The following is a 26104-nucleotide window of genomic DNA, read 5'->3' on the forward strand; positions in this document are numbered from 1 at the left end:
CTTGATCACTAGAATCCTCCTAGTAGTGGGGACAAACAATACTTTATCCTATAATTTCCTCCTTTTGTTTTTAGTGGAAAAACAACTAGTAAGCCTTGTAAATTTCCATTTCTTCCGGGGCCAAACGCTGTGAGAAGAAAATCTCTCCTGAAAGTGAATTATGCAGATCAATATGACATTTGCCTATTAGCAAATAAATAATTTAATGAATTTTATGTTAGCAATTTTTCACTTATAAGATAAGCAACACTTTTTTTTTTTAACCAGGTTATCAAATACAGTATACATTAAATTACATGAAAATTATCTTTAGGTGAAAGGTTTAACAGGCCCTTTCTTTCTCTTCAGTTTTCGATAGTGACTGGCAAAAAAGCATATAGCATACAAAGCAAGATAAATCAAGACACTAAAAATTAAGCAACATTTTTCTGGAAGAGACAGGATCAATTAAACTTTCGTTTTAATAGTACGATCAGCTTGGAGTATGTGGTGTGGAATTATAATGACTGACACTGTCTTGTTTTGACTAACACTGTCTGTGAACACACAACTCAAAAGTGAAAGGAACTACAGAATGCTCTGACTGAACAAACCAAACTGCCTATTTTCAAAGTGCATTTTACTTTCAAATTAAAGGTAAAGAGTTACTGGCCAACTCAGCCTGCAGAATAGCGCCAACGTGATGAAAGATGGCAATTTTTAGCCAAGCTGCCAGCTGTGGTCAATGCCTTGTATTAGTGAATTTTAACAGCAGTTGTGAGAACTTGAAGAATGCAAAGGATTAAACATCACTTTAGACTGGGTTGGGGGAGGTGGGATAATCATACAAATGCTAAAAATGTTCGAAGCTGCAAAGATTAAATAAAGGAACATATCAATTTGGAGCCACTGAATTACATCCAGCTGCGACAGTGAATTAAGAACCGATTAATGGCTAAAGCTTTTCTCCAGTTTGGATGCTGAAGCAAACTCATTAGGCTTTTAGAGTAGCTATAATGTGTGTACTGTGGGAACTGTTCAGTGCTATTCAGGAGACTCTAACTGTAAGCTCAGAGCATTTCCCGCAGAGCTTCTGATGCTATTTTCTTTATATAACATGTGTGCCTGAAAACCCAGCCAAAAACAAGCCCTTTGTTTTTCTACTTTGTTGTGGTCTCTCTCAGCTTTACGTTTCTTGAACACAGGTAAATAAACTCATAATCCAGATGGTGCAACAGATGTGAGAGCAGCACTCTGAAATCAACAGACAGTGGGCAATACTTTCCATTTTCTCTTTTAAACGCTAACTAATATGTAATTCGGAATCTCCGGTGTAGTTAGCATCTGCTCCCTTCGGCCAGCCAAAGGTTACAGGTGTTCCTGATGTCATTTCACAGTAAGGCGTGGGCCTGGCTTGTGAGCAAGTGCCCAGGCTCTAATCTTTCCCTACCACCTACCAGTTTTGTCATGCTGGGCTTCCATTTGCTGTATCTTCTGTGTCAGCTCCTGCTCTCTTTGCTGGGCCTGAAGGGCTTGGGCCTTTGCTTCATTGCTAAAGCTCTGCTGAATGCTATCTTTTTCCAGTCTACAAGGCAGAGAGGAGACAGAAATTTAATCTACAGATGCACTAACCCCCATCATTTCCCCTACAGACCTCAGAGAGCTGACATGGAGTAAACTGTTCAGCATAAGCAGACAACAATCTTTCCACAGACTCTCAATTTTCAGGGGAGAATTCAAAAGACCTTTCGAGCAAGGTTTAATACCTGCCATTAATCCAAATGGACCAAGGTAAGCAACTTTAAAAATCAAAATATCATGACAACTGAATTAATGGTATTTTGTAACTTTAAAACACAAACATCATTTTTAATAACATTCTCATTGTTGCCGGCTACCAATTCATCTTTTTTCTCCTGAATAGTCAATCTTTCCTAAAGATCCTGAAGTTATAGGATCAATACAGTGTGACTCAATACACCCCAAAACTTAAATTCTTGAAACTAAGTTTTGTGGATCACCTCTTGCTTTTCCTCCCAAACTTAATATGGAATCTCAAATATAATGTAGGAGGTTCTATCTAGAGGCAGAAATGCATGCTTTCATTAAATATTTTCATACATTAGGCCATGTAATGTGAATATAAATATGAAAATGAAAAATGTCTCCTAGAACTTCATAATAAAATCCCTTTTGGGTCACACTGAAAGAATTGCAGGATGAGAAGCTTCTGTAGTCAAAGATAAGAGCTCATCCCACTGTGATTGGATATTGACCAGTAGATAGGTCTATATCCAATCACTGCTGCTGCTAAGTCGCTTCAGTCGTGTCCGACTCTGTGCGACCCCGTGGACGGCAGCCCACCAGGTTCCCCCGTCCCTGGGATTCTCCAGGCAAGAACACTGGAGTGGGTTGCCATTTCCTTCTCCAATGCATGAAAGTGAAAAGTGAAAGTGAAGTCGCTCAGCTGTGTCCGACTCTTCGCGACCCCATGGACTGCAGCCTACCAGGCTCCTCTGTCCATGGGATTTTCCAGGCAAGAGTACTGGAGTGGGGTGCCATTGCCTTCTCCTATCCAATCACAATGACTCCTAAAGAGATAAACTTCCTAAACAGAACCTGAAGAATGCAAAGGACCTCATCTCGGGCACCACTGTGGATACTGACACTGAGTGCAAGCGCACGCACGCACACACACACACACCACACACGCTCATGCAAACACACACATTAGGTGGGTTCTTTATACTCTAACTACGGGTAGGTGATATGAAAGTTTCCTTCCATTAACTGGCTTAGTTATTTCTCACTCCTAATCTCCTTGTGGGCATTTCTCATCCATGCTGCTTTAGTTTACTAATTGAGAGATTTACTGTCTTGTCTTTGCCAAACTAAAAATAAACAATCCCATAAACCTATCACTACTAGTCTATGTACCGCTGTGGAACTTCGAATCACCGGCTTCTAATTATAAAGCAACATAAGGAAAGTCTGTATTGAAATCGGTCAATGCATGTTGGTAATGTTGTAGTATAAAATTCCAGAATGAAAATACACCCACACCTCACTCAAATGGATCATCAGGGGGCCACGCTAAATGTGAAATAAGGTCCCTTCTGGTACTTTTAATAACAACATCCCTTGGACCGGCTCCAAGGTCTTGCCTCATACTCAGTTCCAAACTGGCATATTGCAGCAAGTGGAGTCGGGCTAGGCCACTTTTTGCCTCTGCAGTCATACCACATAGTTTTTGGCCGTGGAAAACTGCATGTCTCTATGTTTTGCTGGGATGTCTCCACACCCTCCTCACCCTTCTCTGCCCTCCACCAACTCCTGTCACCCTTGCCCAAGGTACGCTCCTCCTTTAGGACCTGCTCAATATTCCCCTCCTCTTCTCCCCCTTCTCCTAAATTGACTGTTCTTTCCCCAAGGTGACATCAGCATGAAAGAAAGGGAAAGTGTTATTCACTCAGTGTCACATCCAACTCTTTGCGACCCCATGGGCTGTAGCCTGCTAGGCTCCTCTGTCCATGGGGTTTCCCAGGCAGGGATATAGGAGTGGATTGGCATTTCCTCCTCTAGGGGAGCTTCATGACCCAGGGATAGAACCCGTGTCTCCTGCTGTGGCAGGTGACTTCTTGACTGCTGAGCCACCTGGGAAGTGGGATGTACATATGCATCCCACTAAGATAACATTTCTCACAGTTCGGTGTTGGTTTACTTGTCTGTCTCTTCTTGGCCTATTTGTCTATACATACTCTGAGCCCAGTTCAGTATGTGGCATATAGGAAGTGGCCAGTGAACAATTAATGAATGGATGTTCTTTCATACTTGCCATGGGGGAAAGAAGGCTGCAGTCTTTAAGTGAAGCTGCAGAATCTGCTCAGGTCTTACATGAGGAGGCAAAAACTTTCCAAACAGGTTAAAAGAGAGAGAGAGAGAAGAGCACAGAAGAGGATGGTTCTAATGGTGTTGCCAGCTGGAGCTGCTGCTGCCCAAAGAGTCAGCTTAAAAAGGGTACCTTGGATTCTTTCATTGAGCAACCATCCCCAAGACAGAGACTTAGGATTCTGAGACTCCCAATACTGGGTGACCAAAAAATGCAGTGTTTAAAACCAATACCCACTGGAGAGCAAAAACGGGCAGTAAAAAAAAAAGTATTAATTATTATTAATTAGTAATTAATACTAAATTATACTAAAGCAGTCATAACTGGGACTACTGTTTGTAGACTGGGGCTTATGGTTCACTTACACAAAGGAGCTGTCAATCTCACCAGTCATTTTCAGAATGAGGAATTACCTGATTATTGATCTCCTAGAGAAAAGAATCACTTTCTTATTGCAGTTCTCCTCATAGAACAATTTAAAAGGATGCTCTACCAACAATGTTGTTACACATCAATTTTTGTTTCTTGACTCCTTCTCCAACTTTTACTCTTTTTAAGAAACTACACATTTTACTTTCAATTACATTAAAAAAAAAAGGCATATTCTTGCTTTCTTACCTCCTTTATATCCTCCTTTCCTTCTATGTTGCCCCTTTTCCCTGCAGGTTCTTTCTTTCTTCTTTTTTAAACACAACTTTAAAATTTTTAATTTGTTTAATCAAACCCTTTCACATTATAGTTGGGGAAAAGAAGAGGGCCATAAAGAGTTAGAAATCTGCTCAAAGGTTACTGTAAATGCTATAAAGGCAGAGGTGGGATTTGATTTATTTTGATTTAGATAATGCAATAGTGGGTTGAAAGAATTATTAAAAGTTATCTGGGCATTCAAGGACGTGATCAGAGAAGAATCCAAAACAATTCATTTAATATTTAACATGACTCTATTATGTGAAAGACATTCTGCTAGGCACAGGTCAGATGAAGATGGGTAAATATAGCATAGTCCTTACACTAATAAGAAATTCAAAATGGCCAAAATAAAAGCTGAAATACATCATAAAAAAGGGAATAAAACTATCAAAGCATAGCAAGACATCAATTCCAGCTGGGTGTGAGAGCCTCATGAAAGATAGCTAGGCCAGTCCTTCCCTACTGGTTTTCATTCAGTCCTTACTCAAAATACTGATAATCTCACTTAACCAAACTTATAGTTAGACATATTTTACAAATTGGAATAAAAGTAACGGCAGTAGAGAAGAATTTCTTGGTTGTTATTAAAATAATACTGAAAGATTTATTCACAATAACTAAAACCTAGAAATAACCTAAATGTCCATGAACTGCTTAATAGATAAACTGTGTTATAGCTTTACAATGGAATGCTAGGAGTGGTAGTAACAAGAAAGTAATAAAAGGGAACTGTTACATAGAACACCTGGGTGAATCTCAAAGACAGTATGCTTAAAGAGGCACAAAAAGCATAAACTATGATTTCATTCACATGAAATTCCAGCAAATTAATCTATAGTGTGACTGATGAGTGTTTCAAGGACCTGGAGGTAGGGGATGGGCATAAGGGAATCTTGGGGGTTGATAGAAACATTCTCTATCACGGTTATGATAGTTCCATAACTGTGCACATTTATCAAAACACATTTAATTTCAAACTTAAAATTGGTGATTTTGATTATATTTAAATTTACCTCAATAGAGCTGACTTTAAAAAGGAGCAAATGTACTAGAATTGGAACAATCACATTTTCTCCAAGTTACCCACATCACCTGTGGCAGCACGTGCCCGTGTGGGTCATGTCGATGTTTACTTGATAAGAAGTGAGAATTATTAGTAAAAGGAGGGAGCAGTACTCTGGAGTCTCAGACATGACTAAGTACACACAGAGGTTTAGGCACTCCTTCTATGCAATTATAATTCTGGTTGATTATATCTTCTTAAAAGGTCATTTGCTATCCCATTTTAAAAAATGGATTGAATCAAATGGAATTGAAGGACTAACTATATGTTTCTAATCCACAGCTTTTCCATATTGTTTATTTTAAATGTTGCTATTTAAAAAAAATCCATGTTACAGAACAAAGATGATTGATTAGATAGATTTTTTAAAAAATTTCACTAGTTACATTAAAGGACTAAAAGCTTCTGATGATCCTACAGTTCACCGGTGAGTGTGGGTCACAAATCATGAAAGCCTTGAGTATAACCTGAGGAGAAGGATGTGCTGGTGGCAGTGATTTGGGGCCCCAATCCTGTCTGCCATGTTTATTCTCATCTTACTATGAGTGACTGAAGTTCTAGTATCAGACATATAACCCTTTTTGGTTAAAAGGTGTTTTTCCCTTTTAGAGTAAAACATAGCTTCATAACAGTAGCATATTGGTGTAATAAAATGTATGAGACCATTTACAACATGCCTATTAGATGAGAGCCATTCTTGATGGACTTAGAGAGAGAAGTAGCAGGGAGCTAAGACACATGATGTCCTTCTGTCCCAATAATGGTGATATCATCTTTGATCACTTGGTTGATGTTGTTGGGTCCTGGAAAATGTTTAATAATTGATTCGGGGTGGGGACATCTCTCATTTGCAATGCTTACCAATTTTCAGTGTAAATACTTCTACCGGGGCCTATTTTAATAATATGATATTATCTTATTCTTGGGCACTTGTTGGCTTTCTATTCCATAAGATGTTCCAGGTTAATCCTGTACTGTCCTTTACTAGGCTTGGAATTAGCATTTGCTCAAGGAGCTCTTGTCTTTTAGTGGAGAATCCAAGAGGTGTCACTAGGTGGTGATCATTGCTACTGACTCTTGGCTTCTAGGTCACCTTAGTAGACAGAGTCGGTATATGAATATGAAAGTACATATGAATGTATAGATATGAATATTTGTCTATGGGTCTTTATATGAATATAAACATAACACATTCAAACTGATGTCTTTAATTCCAATCCAGTAACATAGATAGAACCTAGTTTTCCTTCTTTCTCTAAGTGTAACATTCTTCTCAATAGCGAGAGGCTTGGAATCCGTTATCTTCAACATATTCATTTCCTTGAACTTTGTATACACAGAAAGTGCTTTCAAAGTTGCGAATCTACTATAGAAAGCAAATCTATGAGTAACTAAAATTAAATATTTCCTTATAGTTTCGCTTTATCCAAAAAGTTGAATAATAATTGATTTATGATATTGTGTTAGTTTCAGGGGTACAGCTAAGTGATTCAGATTCTTTTCCATTATAAGTCACTACAATATATTGAATATAGTTTCCTGTGTGATACAGTGAATCATTGTTTTTTATTTTATATACAATGGTATCTACCTACTGATGCTTCTTTTAAAAAAAAAAGCATACACACCATTTTTCAATTGATTCTCTGTATTCTGGGAAAAGCACATCTTAAGAGGCAATGGAATACAGCAGAAAACTCACAGAGCAAGAGGATTTTATTGCCTCCTTATTACCTATGTGACCATGAACAAGTAACCTAATTCTTTAAATCTGAAGATTCTTCATGGAAATAGGACAGGAAAAATTCTGTCTTTAAAGGTTAATAATAGTTTTAGTAACATGTTACTTATTAATATTTAGCATAAACTAAGTTCTTTATGCATTCTTTTATTAATCTCACACAACTCTAAGACGTAGGTTCTCTTATTAGCCTCACTTTATAAATGAGGAAATTGAGGCCTGGAGAGGGTGTACAATTTTTTCAGAGTCACCCAGTTATTAAGGGACACAGCCAGGAAACTCAGGCCTACCTACATCTAGAGTGCACATATGAATCTCTAAGTTTCAGTATCTGACTCTGTCAGCAATGCAGAGAAATGAGATAAAGGGTGACAGACAAGAGTCTTACTTCAATTATCCATATGTGTGTGTGTGTCATTTAATACCCACAGTACATCCACCTTGATAGCCCAGTTCCAAGCTAGTTCTCCTTCTCCTTTCCCATCTGCCCCATATGCGACTGGATCACTTCTTCCTACAATGACACCATCAATTAGTTGTATCCTTCTTAAAGAAATAAATGGACCTGTGCAAAAACATTAAAAGGCACATAAATACATCTCTTGCCTCAAGTTGGTCACAGACCTCTAGGATAGATAAGACATGCACATCTTAATTGGAATGTAAGTACCTGAAGAATAGAGACCTCTGTTTTGCTCACTAATTTATACCAAGAGCCTAGAATAGTGCGTGGAATACAGTTGTGTAGAACAAACATTTGATGAATGATTAATGAGTGAATGAATGAATGAACAACTGTTAAGGAGCATAAAATACTAAGTATCCTTAAGGGTTTAAGGATCCTCCTGTCTATTGGTCAGAAGAAGAAAATGGGATAAAATAATCCCTATTTTAGCCAATCATTTAATTTGGTTTTGTTATTGTTATTGACAATAACAATAAAAACAATAGTAAAATTAGTAGACAGCCTGTTATCTTCCATTTTTGTGAAGAACCAATATCCTTTACCTTGTTAGTTTACCACTAACAAGGACTATGTTCTCATACTGGAGCAAATGGAGAAATCCTGGTGTAGAACAAATAGGGAAAGGAAAATGCAAAAGGACTGTTGCTGCTGCTGCTGCTGCTGCTGCTGCTGCTAAGTCACTTCAGTTGTGTCCGACTCTGTGCAACCCCATGGATGGCAGCCTACCAGGCTCCCCCATCCCTGGGATTCTCCAGGCAGGAACACTGGAGTGGGTTGCCATTTCCTTCTCCAATGCATGAAAGTGAAAAGTGAAAGTGAAGTCGCTCAGTCGTGTCTGACTCTTAGTGACCCCATGGACCGCAGCCTACCAGGCTCCTCCGTCCATGGGATTTTCCAGGCAAGAGGACTGGAGTGGGGTGCCACTGCCTTCTCTGATGCAAAAGGACTAGGATTCAGTAATCCCTATTTCCTATGCTGTGCTCAGTCATTTCAGTTGTGTCTGACTCATTGCGACGCTATGGACTGTAGCCCACCAGGCTCCTCTGCCCATGCATTCTCCAGGCAAGAATACTGGAGTGAGTTGCCAGACCCTCCTTCAGGGGATCTTCCCAACCCAGGGACTGAACCTGTATCTCTTATCTCCTGCATTGGCAGGTGTGTTCTTTACCACTTGCACCACCTGGGAAGCCCCAATCCCTACTTCCTCAAATATGCATCATGCACGTTTCTGAGAGAAAATTATTTCTATTTTCTTCACTGCAAAGTATATCACAATTTTAAGTACAACATTGAAAGATCAATTATCAGATCAGAGCATGAATTACTTCTAGGAAAGGAAGCAGAAACAAAAGAGGTCAATTTCTTTCAAAGGAAGAAACACAAGAGGGAGGAAATAATTAACAGAAACTTTCCTTAAAATAGTTTTGCCTCCAAAAATATTCTCTTTTAGTCTCTCCAAAATAATTTGAAAACTCTAACCTTAAAGGCCAAGGAGGGTATGGTAGACTCGATATTGCCTGCTTCTATTACACCTTCCGTATCATTCACATTTACTTAAGACAAAACCACAGACTCTTCCCATCTCATCATCTTACGTCTGTGCTTTCTGTTTTACAAAGCAGAGTCTGATGCATTGACTTCTTTATTCTTCATAATAATTTTCTAAGGCAAGGTGATGGAGCAGATATCCTTGTTTGACAGATGAAGTATCTCAAGCTCAGATAATTGAGAGATTTGCTCAACATCACACAGCTAGCAGTAAGTTTGGTGTCCTTTCCATTCCATGGCATTGCCCTACATGAGGAATATTCAACAAATACTTAAATAACTACTTCGTGCCAGGCACAAAAGTGTGGGGGTGCATCGCTATATAAGATACAGACCACGACCATCCCTTCAAAGAGATCATGGTCTAGTGATGGACACAAACAAGAAACAGCAACTAAAATGGTGGTGGTGGTGGTGGTTTAGTCGCCAAGTCGCGTACAACCCCATGAACTGTAGCCTGCCAGGCTCCTCTGTCCATGGGATTCTTCAGGCAAGAATACTGGAGTGGGTTGCCATTTTCTTCTCCAAGAGATCTTCCCAACTCAGGAATCGAACCTGGGTCTCCTGTCTTTCAGGCAGATTCTTTACCAACTAAAATAGCAAGGTAAATAATAAAAGGGGGCTAAATTCCTGCTATCCTACAGTGGATAGGACTAGAGTTGGGGAGTGGCTAGGCACAGTGAGGACAGATTTCAGGCAGCTTAAAATATTAGAGGCTTAAAATGGGTAACAATTAGCCATATAAAGAAAGACAGGGATCTTGTTACAAGTGAAGTGGACAACTGGTGCAAAGGGCCAGGGACGAGAGAGAGGATCAGGTAGGTGCCTTTGGAAAACTGCAAGCAGTCCTGGCACAAGTAGAGGGTGGAATATATGGGCTGTGGGGTAGAAGCGAGCAGTTGGTGGAGGGGAGACTGAAGGAAGATGAGACTGGAGATGTAGGCAGGAGCCAGAACATGAAGCTATTTTTAAGGACTCCATCCTCAGGGAAATAGGGAGCCAATGTAGGGTTTTAAGCAGGGGAGTGTTGTGATCACACTCAAGCTTTAGAAAGATCACTCTGGCGGCAGTGTGGGGAACAGATGGGGAAGGGACAACATTAGAAGCAGGGAGAGCACTTATTACTACAGCAATAGCAAGAGCAATTCCTGTAATGGTTTCTTAGATATAGTAGATATCACAGGTGGATAAAGAGACTGAACAGCCCTCAAATGCACACTGTGGGATTTTCAGCCTTGACATTTTTTTAGTAGCACAGCGGTCTCAAATGCATTAAGTGCTTGCACTGATCAGAGTTCCTGGGAAAATGTCAGGCCCTCCTATGCTCTGTTTTACAATACCAGGGGCCCAGTTCTAAAGACTAAAGAATAAGAACAAATACACGATTGCATGGAAGAATTTAGACCATGATTTTCCCTTGGCATTTTCATACTGTTAAAATGTTCACATTTCTATCTCTGGCTTTTCTGTGTAAATGATTGTATTGGTCCACTCTTGCCTTTCCTCCTTGAAAAGTATCAGTTTATCTACATATTCCCAATAATTAACCCTTCTGATGAGTAACTTCAAATTAGATATCAGAAGGATCAATCTATATTATAATTGCATTTATGTAACCTGTAAATGGATATGCATCACTGTCAAACTGTAGAACAACTGACGGAAAATAGTTTCTATTCTGTTGTGAAAATGTTTTTGAATTAATTTTCAGGAAACATTTTTAAATGGGGAACATACTGGTTACTCTGTGTCTATTAAATTTACTCAGAAGTAGAATAGCAAGGGTCAGAAATATTAAATATATTTCATAATGTCATTTCTCAAGCCTAATAGAGTAATACTTCATTTATCTAGAATATTGGGAGTGTTACACAAGAGAGACTTTTCCAGGTATTAGACCCACAGAATTCTGACCATTGCAGTAGAAATATGTCTAAAATATATTACATCTCTGCTTCCTTAAGCAAACTACACCAAATATAACAAAGTCTCCGTAATCAACCATGCCTGCTTGCTGCAACGTTCCCTCTGCTCGGAAGCTCCTAGGAACCATTGTTTGGTGCTGAATCTTCAGGTGTCTAACATAGTGACTGGAAATAGCAGGCACTCGATACTATTTGTTGCATGGAAGGTCTCAGATGCTATTCTAAGGAAGCAGAAAGTGTACGGAAGTACTGATCTGCTTCTTATAATTTTTTTTATTGGTTGGTTTGCTATGAATGCTGCCATGCTTTTTGTTTTGTTATGTTTCAAAATTCTTTTAACATTAAAACTGATGTTTAAGATAGTTCCACTGATCCTACGCAGAAAACTACGAGGGCTTTGTGATAGTTACTTGCTTCTTAGAAGTACTTTTAAATTTATATCTCAGTTCATGGCTCTGTATCAAATGGCTGAATTTACCAGAAGTCTACACTTGAGGAAGTGGGGGAGTTCTGTAATAAAAATAGCAGGATTTTCATTTTTCTAACACGGTGGCCTTTGGTCAAACACCCAGTATGTTTGTACACAGAAATAAGGATTGTGATCTACTGACTGACCTTGGCTTGGTAACAAAAACGCAGTTCATTTTTAAAGTTGGACTGAGAGCTCTAAAACCTCTCCATTGTTGCACAAAGCTCTGGAGCTGAAAAATACTGCACTTATAGAAGAAAGAAACTGACCCAAGGCCAAGTTTTCAGATTCTTACTCCAGTATAATTCTCACTCTTCTCGATAAGAAAACCATTGTTCTTGTCATAGCAATTAGATCATTTTCCTCATCAAAACATTTTTCTTTTCAGTGATTTTGTGATTTAACCTTATTTCTATTTGGTTCATAACACTTGCTTACAACTGTTCTTATCTACATCCTGAACGGTTTTCTCTGCTTCAGTAACATAAAGTGTTTGTTGGGTTTTCTTCTTCCTCAAGCCATCTCTAAGCCATCATCTTCATCATTCCTATAGTAACAGAACTGCCTTTTCTATTTCTGTAAACCTGATTTTATCTTTATTCTAAATCTATATTCAAATTCATTTCTAGGAGGCAGCCTGTTTTGAGCCTACCCAAACCAGCAGAATTTGTACCCTGAGAAAAGGAACATAAGCAGCTAAAATCCTAAAATATATCTAAAAACAATGTTTCACTTTTGACCTTTACCCCTTAGTACATAAACTTCACTGCCAGCAGGGCTGGGTTGGCTGTTATTCTTCTTGCGCAAGGAAGTAGGGATGAGGGAGCAGACTTTGGTGTCCGCCCAATTGGCATCAGAGTCTCAGTACCTTCACTTACTAGCCTGTACCCTAAGTGAGTGAGTTACTTACACTGACATTCAGTTTTCTTGAATGTGAAATGGGGTTAGTAACAGCACCTCTCCTTATAAGACTAGGAAAGTTAGCAGAGCACCTACACATTGTTAAATGTTCAAAAATATCAATTAGTGCCATTATTATTATCTGACTCCTTGTGACCCCAGGGACTGTAGCCCACCAGGCTCCTCTGTCCATGGGATTCTTCAGGCAAGAATACTGGAGTGGATTGCCATTCCCTTCTCCACAGGATCTTCCCCACCAAGGGATGAACCCAGCTCTCCTGCATTGGCAGGCAGATTCTTTAATAATCTGAGCCACCAGGGAAGTCTTATTATCATTATTATTTCCTAAAAGATGATTCCTCAGTGTAACAATCAATACGATTACCTCAAAGACAAAAAACATTGGGGAAAGAATAAAAAAATTCCTCAATTTACTGATAAAACCCACATAGAGGGAGGTGGTACAGTGGATATGAGCTTGGACTTTGGACATATAGTGTCTAGATCTGAACCCTGGCTCTACCACGCACTAGTTGTGTGACCCCAGAGTGGAGTTTCAGCCTAAGTTTCGTTCCATCATTTAATAAAATGACAGTATCAGAATATGTGAGGTAGTCTACATAAAATGACCAGCAATGTCCAGCCCAGATCACCATTTGAAAGGTGCCTAAATTCACATAACTGGCTGGCATCGAATTATTTGTCAAGTTTAATTTCCACAGCTCTTCACATGTAAAGGTAAGATATGGAAGAAATTACTGTAACGTGCTGCTGCTGCAGCTGTTGTTCAGCTGCTTTCCCTATCTTCCTCCTCCCCTCAAAGTGACAGTTCTTCAGAGAAAAATTAACCAAAGTTAGTCCTAGCTACTGGTTTCAACTGTGTTTTTGAAAAGCTGACATGATTTTCTCACTTTACAGAATGATTCCAACTATTGTAGCCAAGACTCAGGGTTCATGGCTGCACCTACAGCGGGCATCGTGGGGAAGCCAGGAGAAGCGAGGAACAACAGGTCAAGGGCTACAGCGGTTAGGACGACAGCCGCTGGCCACATGTGGCTACTGAGCACTTGAACGGTGGCTAGTTTGAAGAGAGACCTGCTGGAAGTCTGGACCTCTGTGAAGAATTAAGGATAAAAAAGAGTAAGATATATCTAATTAGTTTATATTGGTTACACGTTGATACTATTTTGTACATTGGGTTAAGTAAACTATGTTATTAAAACTAGCTTTCCCTGTTTCTTTTAAAATACGACTATTTGAAAAGTTCAAATACGTGGTTTGCATTTTGTGGCTCCCTTATTTCTACTGAAGTGTGCTGATTTGAACAAAACTCCTTTCCTTCTCCCCTAAAGCAAAGCATCATTTTTAATCTTGATGTTCCATAAATCAAACGAACCATGTTACCACATACTAACTTAAGTACATCATGAAGATATAAAATCTCATTTTTATAAAAATAAAAAATTATTAAAATAACATTTTCTTATCTTGATAAATTGATCTGTGTCATCCAGTCATCATTGATTGAAAGGAGAAACGAAGAACTCTGATAGAAAACTAAGAGCTAAAGCTGAAGTAGTCACTGTATTATACAAATGTAAGCAATATAAGCTTTCTAAATATTTTTTTTGTAAATCAGATTTGGTTTGAGGCAACTCCCAAAATACATATTCATATTTAAAATTAAATTATGAAGCTTATTAAAAATTATTCCATACAGCCAAGTTGGCAAATTATAGAAAAATGTCCAGTTATATACATGGATTACAAGCTCCTCATAAGTTAATGTGTGTATAATTGGAAAATCTTTATCATTTAATAGCCTTTGTATAATTGTTAAATGGGAAATAGCAGATTCTCTAAGATCAGCTCTCTCACAGATTTTTTTTACTGAATCTTCGGCAATCATCCTCATATCATTCATTCTTTACTTGTTCATAGTAAGAAACTAACAGTTTCAAAGTCTATCAAGAGTGTGAGTCAGTCAGTCATCTATCAACCCGTGTAATAAACTGTCCTTCTGCCTGGTGAGTTTATCCATTGCCTTATAGTTTTTACTTATTGCAAAACATTATCTCCATTTTGTGAAATACAAATAAGCCGCTGAATGGTTTCAAATCTCTACAGACACTGGTGGGGTTTATTTGTTGGAAGAAATACTATTTGAGAACCCGGAAAGGAGAGTGAGTGGGAACGCCAGGACCACATATAAGCCCTCATGAGAATCATAATTCCAATCATCAGTATCATTACAAGATCATTATTTATAGAAAATCTCACTTGAAATATTTATGAATTCTAGGCACTTTCAAGTGTATTTATAGAAACGTTAACACATTATGAGTGCTAAGCTTCTCAACTCTTAGAGCGTACTGCCCATGAGTTTGCTGCCTTTCTTCTGAATACGGGAAAGCATACACACAGAAAGGAGGAATATCAGTATGCCAAGAACTGAGGGGGAATGAAATCTATCGCAGAGTTTGACTTAGGGTCCCAGACTTTAAATACATGCCAATAATTCCCAGAAGAAAATTGCTTAAAATACTTTATACCCAAAAGGACCCATCATGTTTTACTCTATGAAATCTTATTCTAAGAGTCAAGTTTTGAAAGGTACATCAACTCAATTAGCTGACTGGCATCAAATTATTTGTCAAATTTATTTTATTTTCTAGAACCGTTGACATATATATAGGCAAAGTTGGAAGAGCAAATATGGAAGGACTTGCTATAATGTGACTCCGGCACAGCTAACTGTTCAAGTGACGGTCAAAGACGTCTCCCCTCTCTCACCTCCATTTCAGAGCACTGATTACACCTGACGTGAAAGTTACCCACCGCCCTACTCTCTTCATGAACGAGAGTGGGAGGTGGGGACAGAGAGGGAAGTTCCAGAGGCACGGATGAGATAAGAAAACAATTCCCACGTGGTAATTCTCAGATGTCCTGCTACAAAGTGATTGAGATTATTTTGTGTATTTCCCAAAACCTGTTTTCTGGGAGATATGTGGAGATTTAAAAGAAGTTTCCCTAAGTCATATAAATTTGGGAAATAGGGAAAACAAAATTCCTTTCTAAAGAGAGTCATACTATGTGTTAGCATATTAAAAGCTCTGAGAAGCCCTACTGTCAGGAATCCTATTTAATTCAACTTTCCAAAAGGAATATTTTCATACCACCCACTACCATCAGAGGCAAATAGCATGATGGATAAAATCTTATTCTGGAGCCTAATTGCCTAAGCTTGAATCCCATCTCCACCACTTGGTGGTGCTGTGACCTTGGTCAAGGTATTAACCTGCAGACACCTCAGCTTTCTTATCTGTAAAATGGGACTCATGGCAGACTCAACCTGGAAGGGTTGCATGGAGATTGAGTTCATGTGAGTAATGTGCTCATCTAAGCAGTGTGTCCAGGGAGCTATCTTTACCACCACTCCTAGGAGGAGTTCCAAGAAGCTGTAATTTTTGTTTGTAAGCTAAAACTCCTTGCTTTTTTGTTTCAAGAACCAATAATCATATGCCTGAGCCCCCAAAGAAAATTAGTTTCCCTTTCAGCCACAGGTCATCTGAGATTTCTACAGAAAGATTTTAATGTGTTTATTCAGACAAGCTATATTGTCAATTAATACAAAAGAGTAGTATGTGGAAGGCAGGGGAAAACACTAGATTAGAAGCAAAGAAATGGAGATTCTACTTCTAGCTTCCACTAAATGACTGTTGACCTTGGACATGTCACTGAACTTCTGTGCATCTCAGGTTTCACATAATGAGTATTGGCCTGCATGGGTAGTTTCATTAATTCATTCATTCAAGATGATCTTGAGTTCAGGACAGTTCATAAATCTAAATATGCTGTTTTCTAGCTTTTACACACACACACACACACACACACGGTATGTAGTTAGATAAACCTTGTCCACTAGGTTGTAGGATATCTGTAAAGAAGAATCACGCTCTTTTCATTTAAAAATTTTACAGTGCTTAAATGTTCCCTCTATAGCTGTAATAGAATATGCGCTCAATAAGTTTTCAATGAGGGCCTTCCCTGGTGGTCCGGGATCTAAGACTCTGCTCTCCCAGTGCAGGGGGCCTGAGTTCGATCCCTGGGCAGGGAACTAGAGCTCACATGCCTCCATTAAGAGTTTGCATGCCACAACTAAGATCCCATGTGCTGCAACTAAGACCCAGTGCAGCCAAATAAATACACAAATATTTTAAAATGAATAAATGTTGAATGAATGACTCTTTAACAGCAATCAACCCCTTACCCTTCATTCAAAAAAAAATTTCAAGACCCCTATGATGTAAAACACTCTGCTAGGTACAACTAAGTTCACATATTTCTGGAAAGTTATTAGTTCTACCTATAAAGAGCTTGCAAATTGATTTGCAGTATGCATATCAAATGATGACACTAATTGTTGCAGTTTTTGTTCACTATTTTTCAATTTGAATTCCATAATTCAAGTGAGTTTTATGGTATTATTTTACACAGCAGCACCATGCTAGTAACATTACTATCAAAAGGTATTTAGTCACTATGATAGAAGAGTTGGCAAAATCAGTATGTTATAATGAAAGCAAGTAGCTTCTAATCGATTTTATGTAAAATTTTAGATTAATAAGAATATCTATTGGATGAAAACTTCTTGATGAGTTGGAAGAAAGAAGTACATTTTAGAGCTGGTTTTAAAAAATCACAGAGGTTATCAATTCCCTTTTATTAGAAGAAATCACTATTTTCCCTTCAAATGGATAGTTGTATATAGCCTCATCCAGTCTCAAAAGTGACAAAAAGTGTTGATCTCTACAAACAATATAAACGTAAGTAAACATCTTCTATAACTGCTAATCAAATTTCATTTCTCTTCACTGACAAAAGCATGTCATAGATTATAGACATTTTCTCTAAAATCAGTGTCCCAAAATACCCTGAGCTAATCAGATGTAATCTGTCTGATCCAGGTGGCTCTGAAATAGGGAATGTGAACACAGTGCTCACTGAATTTACTCTGAGTATTTAATCTTTGCGAGAAGAATGCAGAAACTTTTGTGGGTAAATTATTAGATCTTTAAGATCCCCAAATAATTGTGCATTTTCACTGTTTTTCCTGGTGATTGCTTTCTCAAGGCTGCTCTTCTATTGGCATCTTTTTATCAATAATGTAACATAGGAACTTTTCAAGGACAAGAGTGGAAGACATGGGCCCACATAAATGGAAGGCATGATGTGACCAGACAGATGATCAGCAAGATGTCTTTAGTTTGCAGAGAGAAGGTTTCGTTTTCACAGGTCTAAGAAAAATTGTTTAAAAGTCTCTTAGCTCCACTGTAAACTGTTCCGATTGTAAATGATACTTAGTTTGCAGGTGTCTGCCTGAAGGCAGGTCACTGAAAGTCAATGAAAATCAGGACAATCTCAGCAACAGAAATTAACCTGCAGATTGTGGCAGGCAAACATATATTTCAGAGAGCATTATTCTGACTGAAACAATCAAACCGGACTTCACAAAATGAACAGAGACTTACAACAACAAAAGCAACGGCATCTATTTTAACATTGCAAATTTCTTAGATATTACAGATGCCACCCAACAGTGCGTGCATTCGCTTCCCATATGTGAACAAAACTGAGGCATCACAAGATAAATTTGAATGGAATGTTAATCTTCACTTTGAATTTTTTTTTTTCTTTTCCTAGCTGACGACACAATTTTAGTATTATCATAACGGAGCTTCTGGCTGGAAGAAATTAAATTAATGGATGGATAAAAAAAGCTTAGAAACTTAAAAAAAATAAACAACTTTCAGATATCTATACTTGATGGTGTCAAGAGCCAAGATGAATGTATTTCAATTGCAACTTCCAAACTAAACTCACAAATTACTACCATTATGCTAAGTGTTAGCTACCCCACTGTGCAGTTTTGCTTTGTGAATTTTTACCTTCCTCTATGAACACTTTTAGCCACTGATCGCACAGCCTTGCAATGTTTTCTGCCTTTTCCTTTAAATAAACTGGCTCTGGCTCCTTCCATCTGGTTCCCCTTCCGTCAGCAACCCTGCACCTGTTCACACCTCCTCTCCTGTTGGATTCCACTGAACATTTCCTCCTCTGCCAGGGCTATTCTGGCACTCGCAACCTTTCTGTCATTCAATCCATCTGTCAGAAGTGAACTTTGTTTACCGCAAGCTTCTGCTTTCTTCTTCAAGAAGCAAAGCCCCTCAAGGTCATTGTCAAATGAACTGTCGGCATGGATTTAAATCCTCTACTGCTAACCAGCAGAAGATGAAGTTCTGTTGTGTAATGTACTTGTGAAAATTACTTTTGGGTTCGGAAAGACAATAATTTGGAGTCAAAGTAGTAAGACATAGTGTTTTAATGATCATTTGTAAAACCAGACAGCTGATATGTATCTCCTTCATGTGTGTCTGCACTTCTTATTATATCGAGTATGAACTATATGTATAAGAAGCAAAATAAAAGTTTTAAAGTGAAATCAAAATATCATAAACAAGTTTACACTATGTAAAAATTGCTTCATACTATATAGCATTAACTTGAGGAATAAATATTTTCACTAATGAATTAGCCAAGGGAAAGAGTATTCCAATTAAGAAATTTTACACTGAAATGCTTAAAATGTACATATATGTACCATTTCAATTATAAGCTATATATTAACACACAGCTCCATTACTGCTTTGAAAACTTTAACCTATGATATACAAATCAATTCATGGATATTTTAAATTCCATCATGTAAAAAAATAAACAACTCTGCTTAAATAATACTCAAATACATGCTGCCAAACATATCATCTATCTAAAGAATGTAAGTTGTATCAATAGGCTAGTTTTGTGAAAGAAAAAAACTCATGGAAATTAGGTGATTAGATGAAAATGATACTCTCAATTAAACTTATTCTGTGTCATCTACAGCTATCACTTATCCTACCTTCACAAATTGAATATGAAATCACTTTATGTTGAATTATTCACCAGTATTTTAGACAACCATAGTCTTTAGCAAAAGACAAATCAATGACTTGACTCAAATTTCTTATAAGAAAAAGAGAGATCACTTTTTAGGAGAAAATATATTTTAACCAAAGCATTTTTACAAATATAATGCTAAATGACACCTTGTTCATAATGTTGCTTTTACAATGTGGGAGAATTATTCCAAGATTTAATCTTATTACATGTGCTTTTATGAAGTAACATTAATCAAACCTATAAAATTCACTAAATTATTTTTAGAAAAGATAAAAATTAAATTCTTTTCACTGCTATATAATTGAAAGCAGGTTTTATTAATAAAAACATTCTAAAAATGTAATTAAAATTTGGAATCTTAAGGTTTTGACTGATTAAATGTAATTTACTTCAAAAGACTTTATCAGAGCAATTTTTATATGTCTTTTAAGAAAATTATTTTAATACCAAACATAAAAGTAAAAATGAAAACCAAAAATGATAGCTTAAAATCCAAGTGCAGAGCCATTCTTTTTAGCTCTTATTTCAATTTTATTACTAATATCCAAAATACTCCATATCTATAAATCACTCTCCTGTGATATATATATATATATAATATAATTTAACATATGGATTTTGAACACAAAATATGAATTCTTAGAGGTGCTTTCTCTTTCATCTTCCTAAAAGATAATTTCTAAATAATTCCTTTTCATGTGGAAAAAATTTCAAAAATAGTATCTAATTTACCCAGCAAATTTGCTAACATTATTTTGGCTACTTTTTCCCTTGAGTGTAATCTGTGCTTTATGGTAGTTTGGTTCCCTGGGTCCCTGCTTCTGAATCACATGGAAAGAATACTGGTAATTTAATCACTTCTGTGGTCTGATTTGCTATATGATAGAAATAAGTATTAGCAAAATGTTAGTTTAATAGAGGTTGCTTAAATTACCGTGAAGAAACTCTTCATTTTTAGCAAATTGCATTTGAAAAACACACTAGTAGGGCTGTTTTGGAAAATTTGTATAAGAACATAAACAAATAAAACCACTCAGTTTAACATCACTTATAGTCACACACAGATGTATGAATGTGCATACACACAAACACACTCACTATTCCCCTCCATAAACACGTAAGAAAAAGAACAGGGAAAGAACGCTATGATTACTTCTACAAATGGGCTGCTTTAAGAAATTCAAAGACTACTGTCAATGTTAATATGCCTAATACAAAACATGCTTATTTTATCTTCTAAATAGAAAACACTTAGGAAAAAGTTTCAGATAGTTTGCTACCAACACCTGAAACACAAATGTCACAGAAAAAATAAAGAGACTTTGAAGCATGCTGCCGGGTTGCATTAGAGAACAGGAAAGCCGTTTCTAAGGGCACTGCCAGGTAAAGACCAAGAGCTGATGTCGTTCACGTTCCTTAACGTCAGTTTTCCTAAAGCAGCATATGGACATAGGATGGAAGGTAAAATATTTAAACTCCTTAACGAAGAACTGACCTTAATTTACCTACATTCTGAAGGAGACGTAGTTCTGTTTTTCTAAGAATTGAAAGTGATGAAAATACTATTATTTTTCTCTGGTTTATTGATTTTTCTGCCTTTATATTCACGAAGTCTTTTAACACCGGAGGATATCCATTCTGCCACCCCCTTCCTCAATTACCTTAAGGCAAGACCTTCTTTCAGATGTGGAAATATTTGCAGGACTGCAGGACAAAGAACTGAGACATTTTCATAGAGTTGATTAAGGGGGAGAAACGGATTTGCAAGATTCTGTTAAGTAAGAAGAGACTAAATGACAACTTTAAATCTGCCACAATCATTTACTAATGTGCTGCTATATCAAATAAGTCTAATTTTTTGACAGCACCAAATTAGATTTATTGCAGAAACTGCTGCATAAATAGCATATGGCTATGTTATACCACCTATTTCAAATCCTGGTAATGTTTCCCCCTCCCCCTTCAAAATGAATAAATTGAGCCAAGCTACAAACCTTCTGCAAAGAAAGAAATATACTAGCTCAAAAACAGATGTAGGCGATCTGGATTTCTTTGTTAAAGTAATAGTTTTAACATGAATGTCCCACTTCTATATTTAAAAAATAATGGGCTCCTTAGTCAGTTATGAAATTTACCAGGTCAGTTTTCTCTTTCATTTCTTTCAGAATGACTTACTTTGATTTTTGTTTTAAGGTTTTAGGTTTTGAATGATGCTTACATTTTAAGGTTCAATCCACAATTACACAGGGGAAAAAAGAAGGGCAAGTGGCTCTGAGTCAAACATGGCTTAAATCAGGTTATAAGAAATTATTAAGCACAAGGGCATGGATCTCACGGTTGTTTTTGGTTTGCATTAGTGAAAGACATGTAATAGAAATCATCAAAAAGTCTTTTCTAATTTTAACTATAGCCTTGATACTGTAAACTCTTTGGTATATAAAATATATAAGGTGATTGTTCCACGTGCCACACTATACACACGAGGATGACAGAACCATACAAACTGCAAAAATTAAAGTTCTGTGAAACCTGGGATTGAAAACTCACACAACCATTCTGAGATGGACAATTCTTCCTTTCTCAATCTCTGCCCAATACTCACCCCACCCCCAATTGTGATGCAATTCAATTCAATTTTTCTTTTTGAACAAAAGTTTCAGTTCTTCCTTAGATGGGAAAGACATTGCAAGGTCTTATCTCAGACCAATGGGCACACCACTGCAAACATCATGGCACTCGGCTACCCCGCAGATTCTCTCTCTGTGGTCAGTCTTCCCAGCTGCCCTATCTGTTACTGTCTGATTAGTTCTGCTAAGGAGCCCCTCCCCTGCCAGCTTTCGGTGCCATCTGTTCTACACAAGATGGCTGCTGCCCAGCAACCTAACACTGCCCTCCTACCTGGCACCCGGCTACCATCCTTACCCCAAAGTGCTAACACAGGTTCTCACTGCTGGCAGAGTCAGGATTTCATTACTACTACTTTGACAAGTGCAGGGTTGTTTGTAATTTCTCTTTTATCCTGATTTTGATTGTACAACAACCTCCCACTGATTCAGTTTGCTTCAGTTTTGTTGCTCACAGATTTTACTCTCCACATTAATCTCCCTCTGGCATGTTACTGCATCTGTTCCCTTTTTTATTATTAATTTTCAAATTCCCACCATTTTTGACAAAAAGGAGGTAATCTACACTCTGTTTCTGCCCATTTCATTTTCTTTAATTTGGAAGATAAGTATGAAAGCATGCCAAAGAAGTTAATTCTCCGTTAACAGTTTATTTTCTGGCATCCCTAAGCCTTTGTATATGAAAAACAGATAGGAATAAATGTTGACTGAATCACAACAACAGAGTTGCAACCGTCCCTGAATTTAATGAAAAGCAAGCATATGAAACAGCATTTAAAAAGTTTATTAGTTACATGAGTTGCCTCATGCTGTCATTCTTTCTTCCACTTTTAACAGATAATTCTTCAGATAATTCTTTGTGCGAATTAGCCGGAGTACAGGATCTGAGTCTGAGTTCACCTACCGTTCCACCATGAGCTCTATTTTCACTGTAGATGAATTTTACTCCTTAATATAATTATCATCTCTCCTCAACCCAAACATTGATGATTATGTCAATTGCGAATGATTGTGAATAAATGCCTTATTTCAGAAATAGGCTAAGAATAGAGAACTGCCATCAGTGCAAAAAAGCAGAGCTTGAAGATCCCCTAGGTTGAGAGACTGTTTCCACTAGATCTTGTTTAACAAACAGTTAATATCAGGAATGGCAAGATGGTTTTTCCTCTAAAGACGAAGAGGGCTACCTAAAATTCAGAAAATAGGTAGTCATATTATTTAACAATGTACTCTCTTTGTATCCCTAATTTGTCAACACCACCACCTTGCAACAAAGGACTTGAGTAATGAGATCATTGCCCTAATATTTTCTAGATTGATCAACACACTGTGACTGATAATTCATTTATTTTACATGAATTCATACTTACAGCATTTGAGTCCCTGAATGGATAAGCAACGCCTCAGATTTACAGAAACCTGTATTAGTTTAGATGATTTTCCTACTCATATATATCCTCATAAAATCACAGTTAAGATCTGTAGGAAATAAAGTGCGGTAAGAGACTTCCCAAGGGTGCTGGAAGATAATCAGAAACAGAACTATGTCCAGGCAGGTGAACTACACTTCAGATCTGCTATTGAAACACCAGAAAATCTTGAACGCTGCTAAAACCCACTTTTAAAGTTCGGTCTTGAACAGCTCCCTACCTCTCTCTCTTGCATATATTCCAAAAGTGAATTGTTACTTTATTTTATATAATTCTTTTGTGGGTACAGTTATATTTATAACTACTCTCTCAACACAGGGTGTCTTGTTTTGCTAAGTCCCCTGGTCTACAATATGCTCCTTGGAGGTAGTCACACGTTGGTTTCAAAGGAATGAGTTTAAAAGACACTGGTACCTTCCCTGTGCTCCACCTCTCCACCAGCTGGTCAGGGAGGGGCACGCTCAGCCCTCCCACAGGTGGCCTGAGCTTGCTGGGTGGAGAGCGGTCACACAGGGCCAAGGTGGAGCAGTCTTTGCTCAGCTGGACATCTGCTCTACATGCTGCTTCTACACATTTTCTGACCTCTCTGGTTCCCATGCTGAGTCCCTGAGTTCAGGGCACTGTCTCCTCTGCTTGGCCTGTCTAATGGAGTGGTAGTTTAATAAAAGTTTGTTTACTGAAACTGGGCTTCCCGGTGGCTCAAATGGTAAAAAGTCTGTGTGCAGTGTGGGAGACCCGGGTTCAATCCCTGGGTCAGGAAGATCCTCTGGAGAAGGAAATGACAACCCACTTCAGTATTCTTGTCTGGAAAACCTTACGGACGGAGGAGCCTGGCAGGCTACAGTCCATGGGGATGCAAAGAGTCGGACACAACTGAGCGACTTGACTTTCTTTCTTTTCTTACTTGAACTGGGCCCTTGTCCTCCATGAGACAAGGCCCGAGATAGGCACTGGGGAGACTGATTGTACTCCAAGCCTCGTCTTTCCTCAGGATCCTTAAAATGGGCTTTGATTCCAGGATTTACCAACCAATATTCACCCTTACCTGGGGTATAGTGGGTATACATTCACCCACTCTGTGGGTATCAGGGAGATGTTAAATAACAAGTGGCCTATGCCTAATATTAAGTTGGTGATTTTTTAAATACTTCTTTTACCTTAAATTAGTTTTAGACAGCAGATCTTTCCTGCAGAGACATATTTAGACTGAGGGCTACTAGGATAACAATTCTGCTCTTGCTTTTTTTTCCTCCTATTTTCACTGAGGTTGATGTTCAGTGTTTTGAGTCAGGCGAGTGGTGTGGGTAATACTTTCTCGGTTTCCTCTGGGCTTCCTCAGAAAATGAATTGGCAGCCACCGCCACCATGCTCCAGGCTGTGGGCCTGTGTGGCAGGGAGAAGAGTACATCCCCAGTGTGGATGTTCATTGCACGCACATTTGGGCTTGACAAACGTTAAGCAGAACCTGCAGAGACCATTCTCTGGTAGCCTCAGACTCTAACCTCTCTTGCCCTGGGCTACACCTAGACGAGGGTTCTTAGCCGGTCAGACAGGTGGAGCAGAGTGGACTCAGGCAATGTGGCATCCAGCACAATGAAATGCAGCGTCTTTCCAGGCTCCCTGACAGCCTGCTCCCTCTGATACTGGGGAGGGGGGTGGTGGGGGGTGGGGAGGAGGGAAGGAAAGGAGGACGCAATTTAAAACAGTACCAAGGCCGTCTATTTCAAGACTTAAAGATGTTGGTTGCACATATATCCATTTAAAATTATTTTTGACACGTTCTCTGCTTAATTTATTCATGAAAGGAGTATAAGAAAAAAAAATGAGCTTAACTTTTAAATGGAAACTTTAGGCTAAAAATTCCTCAATAATCTGGGAAAAAAAGATACAGTTCACTATGGAATAGCAAGAATACATGTCAATGTTATACCATTCCCTTCAAAAGAAGAGATATTCAAAGCCTGGTCTTTTGACCTAAGCTTGTTGTCACCTGAAAAAGAGTGCTAGTCCTTCCAAATTTTCACTAACAATAGAGAGGAAAGGTATGTTAATCCAGCATTTACAGAGATCTTGTCAAACAACCTACTGCCCAACTGGGTGCTAAAGACACAGAGAGGAAAAAGGCCTGCTTCCTGGCCCATGAACTGACACTTTACAGTCCCCAAAGTATTCCTATTTAGCTCTCAAATATGTTTTTATACTTATTTGTGAATACAAATTCCAGATCACAGGTTCTAGAGTTTGATGGATCCAGTGAAAACTCTGCCTCCTTTATTCTCACTCCCTCTTCCCGCTGTGTGACTTTTTGGTTCCCTTTTCCAAGACTCAGCTTCTTCAGGCTTGTTGTTCTCACTGAGAAAGCAGGGTGTTTCAAACTT

At 38.1% G+C, this 26104-nt stretch overlaps 1 protein-coding gene across 7 annotated transcripts in view; it reads right to left on the reverse strand.

Annotated features, from left to right (window-relative positions):
- Positions 1-26104, reverse strand: part of SDCCAG8 (serologically defined colon cancer antigen 8) — a 243569-nt gene that overhangs the window by 80129 nt on the left and 137336 nt on the right. For 5 of the 7 annotated variants that reach the window (XM_013970102.2, XM_005690561.3, XM_013970101.2 and 2 more), the window contains exon 14: positions 1437-1564. The exons of the other annotated variants lie outside the window; for them this stretch is intronic. In XM_013970102.2, coding sequence (XP_013825556.2) covers positions 1437-1564 — 128 coding nt within the window. The remainder of the gene's footprint in view (positions 1-1436; positions 1565-26104) is intronic. 7 annotated transcript variants of the gene reach the window in all.

This window comes from Capra hircus, chromosome 16 (genome assembly GCF_001704415.2).
Source record: "Capra hircus breed San Clemente chromosome 16, ASM170441v1, whole genome shotgun sequence".
NCBI lineage: Eukaryota > Metazoa > Chordata > Mammalia > Artiodactyla > Bovidae > Capra > Capra hircus.